The 6,397-nt window shown below is 39.8% G+C and overlaps 1 protein-coding gene across 22 annotated transcripts in view; it reads left to right on the plus strand.

Moving 5' to 3' along the window:
- The window catches only part of CNOT4 (CCR4-NOT transcription complex subunit 4), a 147,083-nt gene extending 141,451 nt beyond the window's left edge, over positions 1 to 5,632 (plus strand). For 13 of the 22 annotated variants that reach the window (XM_035254677.3, XM_035254679.3, XM_078343698.1 and 10 more), the window contains 2 exons: positions 3,372 to 3,584; positions 4,257 to 5,632. In XM_035254677.3, coding sequence (XP_035110568.1) covers positions 3,372 to 3,584; positions 4,257 to 4,558 — 515 coding nt within the window. In that variant the 3' untranslated portion in view covers positions 4,559 to 5,632. The remainder of the gene's footprint in view (positions 1 to 3,371; positions 3,585 to 4,256) is intronic. The other 9 variants (XM_035254680.3, XM_054237674.2, XM_054237671.2 and 6 more) reach the window with 1 other exon arrangement.
- Positions 5,633 to 6,397: the final 765 nt, after the last annotated feature.

Raw genomic sequence — 6,397 nt, forward strand, 5'->3', positions numbered from 1 at the left:
TCCCTAGAAGACATTTGAAATGTTTAAAGACAATTTCAGCTGTCAAAACTGGGGAGTCAGTGCTCCTAGCATCTAGTGGGTAGAGGCCGGCAATGCTGCTAAAGCTCCCACAGTGCTCAGGACGGCAGGCCACTATAGAGAATCATGTAGTTCAAACTGTAAGTAGTGATGAGGTTGATAAACCCTGCTGTGTGTGTTTCAAAGAATGGAATTGCCAGAAGCCCTTGCAGCCAAGACAAATTTGGGTCATTGGAAAGGAATGGGGAGTCAAGGAGGTGACCAGGTACGGATGGACTGAGATGAGCTATTTTGATGGGGTTAGGATTAAGCTGATTTCCTTTCTCTCACCTTTTCTTTGTGCCAACACTTGGCATAGCAATAGTGGAGAAAACAGTGAAATAAACCCCTTTTCTTCTAAGCTAGATGGAATATGGTCCTAGTCCAAGAGCTAAAAGCATCACTCTACTTCCCTATAACACTTGCAGCTTTGCTGTAAGCCGCACACCCATGCTGTCAGGCTCCCAAAATGTCAAGGCACAGGATTTTTTGAGGGGAGGAGAGGTGTCAAGATTGTTGCATTATAAACTAGCTAATTTATTTCCCAAGGTATCCTCTAATCATAGTGCACCTGGGAGGATCTAAATTTCTCACTGTTTCTGCATCATGTGCCATATGTGAATTTCTTTGGCTAACATACCCTTGCTTGATTTGATTAGTCTACAATTACAGGAACAAATGTCCCTTAAAAAACTTTTTTTAGAGTAGATTTAGGTTCACAGCAAAACTGAGTGGGAAGTACAGAGAGTTCTCATATAACCCTTCTGCCTTTGTTTTTTGACTTTATTACTAATTTTCAAATAAACTTTATATAAATGCAGGTGTTATTCTGTTAATGTAAAATTAAATGTTACTCGATTTAATTGCTCACTAAATGGTAAAGCAAAAGGTAGGAGCAGACTGGTCTGAATCGTGGGATATTTTCTCTTTCCCTATTCAGTAGAAGAGGGAAGATCATAATTTACATGGACTTCTCAGGGACTTTAGCCACTCCGTATAAGAGCATTTATCTTACTGGAAATCTTCCCATGTAGTTAGTTATATGTCATATTTTTATGTCTGGGGGATTTTATTTTTCTCCTAGGAAGTTTCCTATTTTGTTTTTGGCTAATTGGAAGCCATTTTAAGGTCTTCAGCCTGACAGTGTGACTGCTTTGAACGTTAGAACATATCATAGCCGTACACCTTCCTGTAATTGAGAGTGTTCTAGGATTTAAATTTGTGGTCTTGTTTATGTCTCATGTAGTCAGGGAGCCAGGGGGAAACTCATAATTGTGTTCTTGATTAGAATTTTTTTCTCCTGGCCACAAAGTCCAGTTTCTTCCTTCAGCCACCATTATCTCTCTACTAATCATGGCCAGTGGACAGACTAAAATGCTTCTGTGTTTCTCCTTTCAATCATGGGTCTTCCCCTGAGCTTTCCCATTATTATTTGACCCTTTAAAAATTAATAGTCTGAGGGCCGGGCACGGTGGCTCACACTTGTAATCCCAGCACTTTGGGAAGCTGAGGTGGGTGGATCACCCAAGGTCAGGAGTTCAAGACCAGTCTGACCAACACGGTAAAACCCCGTCTCTACTAAATAAATACAAAAATTAGCTGGGCGTGTAGTCCCAGCTACTCAGGAGCCTGAGGCAGGAGAATCGCTTGAACCCAGGAGATGGAGATTGCAGTGAGCTGAGATTGCGCCACTGTACTCCAGCCTGGCGACAGAGCAAGACTCTGTCTCAAAAAAAATTAATCGTCTATACAGAGTAGATCAAGAAAGGGTAAGCTTGCTTGCTTTTTTTTTTGACAGATTGGGTCCAGGTTCAAGTTCTCTCAATAACAAGTTTTGTGAACTTAGGCAAATTATTCCTGAATCTGTTTCTTTATTTATTAAACGCAGATTATTCATCCTCCTCTGCCTACCTCACAGGGCTGCTGTGAAGATCAAATGTAAACCATATAAACAATACAAATGTAAAATAGCATGCAAATGTAAGACATGTGAGGTCTAGTAAATTACATCAACTATGGAATGAAAGTAGGCTTGGAGAATTTATTTTCCCTTCTATTGCCTTGTTTTGTGTAGCATAGAGTGCTTTTTCTTCATCTGAGTTCAGAGATGACTTTTGTTCAGTTTAGTTGTAGTTTTTGTCTTTTTATAAATAAGGTCAATGGAATTAAATGCTTCACTTGTTGAAACATGATATAATTTGGCATAGATCATTGGTGCAAAGCAAAATTACAAAAAGAAAATTCTGATTTTGCTCAGCAGAGATCATGCCTGATAGAACATCCTCCTCCTCCTCTTTCTCAGCATTGATTGCTAATCAGTTCTATGGAATCAGAAATCTTTTTTCTATACTTTTTTCAAAAACTCCACTTTGTAATTTGACTTACATTCCTATTTCAATAAAACAATTATCTAAGTATTAGTTAAAGAAGACAGTTATCTAACTAGTTGTTATACTTCACACATCCCCCCACCCCTCGTTAGTTAGCTATATTATGTAGATGCTGGATGGTAGTAGATCAAGTTAGTTTACTCACAATTTATAAAGAGCCTTTTTTATGTTGCTAGTATCTTCTCATGTTTGACTCTATTCAAAAATAGACCCAGAAAACTGTAGGACTCCAGGACTCAGGCTGTGAATGATTGGTAGAACTGTTGGAGTAGAGCAGGCAGACTGTGTTGGAAATTATTCCATCTAAAAGGTATCAGCTCCTGCCTCCTTGGCCTTAGTGACTAATGGAAATACATTCTTTTCAAATTCAAAAGCCTGTTCATTACTGCTTTTCTCTTCTGAAACACATTGCCAGTTTTATAATCAAGAAGGGCTTATTTTTCTTTTTCTATTGCTTATGTTTATTCTTCATAAAATGACTTTTCTTCCATTTGATGGACTGAGGAATAAGCTCCTATATTGGACTTTGCAGTCTTGCTTTTTTTATAGGGTAAATCAGCTCAGCTGGCTAAATGCCTCACTAACTGAAACTTCATAATGTAGCTGGAACTAAATTGTGCTCTGGAGCATTGACTCTTTAAACTGGATTATTGATTTAGAAACCCATAATGGTGAAGAGGCTATAGAGAGACAAGAAGCTCCCTCTCCTGATCCTTGAGCAGGTTTTTCCTCGCTTACTTCAGGGGCTCTGAGCTCAGGAGCAAAATCCTAACCAAGTTTATCTTGCTAGGACAACCCATTTTAAATGCTCAGTAAAGAAAGAATAATTCTTCTCCCGCTTAACCACTAAAGAGCAACATATGTTTCTAACGTAGCTTTTTATTTTTTTTTTATCTTTCATTTTTTTGTTGGTAAATCTCCCAGACAACAGCAGTTCTGTAGAGAGTTTAAATATGAAGGAATGGCAGGACGGGCTAAGGGCACTTCTACCCAACATTAACATCAACTTTGGTGGACTGCCCAATTCTTCTTCCCCCTCCAACGCCAACCACAGTGCACCAACGTCCAACACTGCCACCACCGACAGCCTGAGTTGGGACAGCCCTGGCAGCTGGACAGACCCAGCCATCATCACAGGTAACTTTCTCACTCCCTTCAGATCCACTGACTGCCAACAGTTTGGTTTTTAGCACAGATTTAAAAAAAAACAACAGAGATCTCTTCAACATAAGTTTCTTTTCACAAAGCCACAAGTGTGGAGTGGCTTGTTTTGTTCTCAGGGGTCACGCAAGTCTCTTGAAGCTGTCGGCCTAGTTGTGTATTAATAAGAAGGCATTTGGTGCCTAGGTTGCTTGTTTTGGTTTAAGTAGGTGTTAACGTCTGGCAACATGTGTATTTTGTAGGCCTCAAAGTACAAAAGGATCTGACTGACTCTTCTGATAAGGAACATACTCCACTTTTTGTTATAAAGCTCTCTATTATAAGGCTGTCTTGTTACGTATCCCTGTTAGAGGAGGAAAAGCACAATTGGGAAATGCGGTCGTGCAATGGTGTTTTGCAGCTCCGCCTCTGTGACAGTGGGGGACTAAGTCTAGTTCAAAAGGAGGCATGGATTTGTGTGACGATAAGTCTTGGTTGTTGGGAAAGGATCAGAGGAACATAAGGTTTAAAAGGTCTTATTTGGAAGGAGTTTAAAATTGTAATCTCTTCTGTTTCCTTTTGATTTTGTTTTCTAAATTTGTTTGACGACCTTCTTACTCTTTCTGCACAAACTCACCATTTCCCCTCTTTTTTCTTTTCTCTCCTTAGGTATTCCAGCGTCTTCAGGAAACAGTTTAGACTCTCTTCAAGATGACAATCCTCCACACTGGCTAAAATCCCTTCAGGCCCTCACAGAGATGGACGGCCCCAGTGCTGCTCCATCACAGACCCACCACAGCGCCCCCTTCAGCACACAGATCCCGCTGCACAGAGCCAGTTGGAATCCCTACCCTCCTCCTTCAAACCCTTCCAGCTTCCACTCCCCACCCCCAGGCTTTCAGACAGCCTTCAGACCCCCCAGCAAAACCCCCACAGATTTACTACAGAGTTCAACACTGGACCGCCATTAGGCAAAGAGGAGAAACCATTAGAAAATGCAGGATTTGTCCCACTCTGTTTTCTCCCTCTCAGCCCACCACCCACAGCTCCTTTCTCATCTCTTACGTTCTGAAGAATCCAGTTCCTGATAGTTTTTTTCTCCCTACCCCCAGATGCAACGCGATCACAGGGTCATTACCATCTCTTTTTTAATTGTAAAAGTTTCTGTTGATCCAGCATTTGAGTGACACTGTTGAATGTTTCTAAAAACGCCTTTTTAAGGAGAGAAAAAAAATCAAAGGGCAGTCTCCATACTTAGAAAATTATTGTTTGTCTGTTGCGCATAATAATGACATAATCTGCTTAGCAGAAAATGACGATTAATCTATAGGAAAGGTCAAGTAAATTCATTATCAACTGCAGAAGTTTGAAAACCAGGTTCATTTACATGAGATTGCTAAATGCATGGGGGAAAGCAGTGGTCCTAGCATCCATCTTATATTCAGCTTATTATTATTGCAGGGAAAATGCTTTTAATTTAATTTAATTTTTAATTATTTTGGCAAGTTGATTGTGTCATTAAGCAAAAGAATTTATTGGAAGTTGATGGAAAGACAAATTGATCTGTAGTAGTAACTGGCTGATTGCTAAAGAATTTATAAGGAGGTGAGAAGTAATTTTTTTAAAGGAGAAAAAATTTTTGGCTTTAGATTTAAAGTAAATTGAAATGTTTTAAAGAAAAAAAGTATTCACAGATTTAATACCTATTAATAATGTAAGAGCTGAAATGTAAGCGATTTCTTCAGTCTTTCTCCTCTGTCAGAATCTTATTTTCTTTTACCATCAGTTCACCTGACTAGGCACTCTGAGTTAGCACTGCTCTGGGGCCATCTGATCACCACCAGGAGCAAATCTCTGACCTCCTTGCCTGCAGCTTTTACTTAACCCTGTAGTTTCTGGACGTTTGTGCAGTATTGAAAAGACAGGAGAAAAGAAAACAGAAACCTGGTTATAACCTGATGCTAAAACTAAAAACAAGGAAATGTACCTCTTTCTTCAGAATTAAAACTAAAATCTTAAATAAAACAGAAAACTTGATGATGACACTTGGGTTGTTCTTGCTTTGGTTTTGCCATTTTGTTGCATGTGAGTTTGAAAGATTTTGTGACAAGTAGCCATCAGATATTTCCATTTGATTTTACATCTTCAACAATAGGGAGAGAGGATGGTTTAGAAGAAGAAAGTGGAGGAGAAACAACCATTTTATTGTCAGTGAATGTCATCCTTAAAGTCCAGCCCATCTTGTCCTCAAGAATCTCTCAGTAGCTTTCAGTAGAAGATTCCTCTTTCTGCCATTGTATTATGCAGGCCAAGCCTTTCCAACTGAGAAGCCTCATGTGCTGGTAATGGAGAGGTTATTGACATACTGAGATGCTGGTTCTCTTTAGGGAGACCTGGTGGGAGCAGCAGCCACTATGCCACACAAGTGGCACCACTTTGTGAATGCCATGATGGGAAAGAGAATGGGAAACAGTGAAGTGGATGATCCACAGACATATCTTTTATGACTGACTGTTTTAGGGAGTACCTGATGGTGGAGGGATGATCGCACCACTGACCAGAAGAGGGTAGAGGATAAAAGTTACCTGTTCCCCAACAGAACACCAGGATCTGTGTGGTTTGTATGTCTTGCCTTGGGCTTCTTGCATTCAGAAGTCCTTTTCAGCCGTGTCCATTAAGGGAAGCTTTGTAGGATCAACTAAATAGATCTAGATCGTACATTCTGTGCTTTCAGGTGGATTTTTTTTTTTCATCCTGACCTTTACCTTGTACTTTAATTTGTTAAAAAAAAATCAACACGATTTTTAGAT

This window comes from Callithrix jacchus, chromosome 11, assembly GCF_049354715.1.
Source record: "Callithrix jacchus isolate 240 chromosome 11, calJac240_pri, whole genome shotgun sequence".
NCBI classification, from domain to species: domain Eukaryota; kingdom Metazoa; phylum Chordata; class Mammalia; order Primates; family Cebidae; genus Callithrix; species Callithrix jacchus.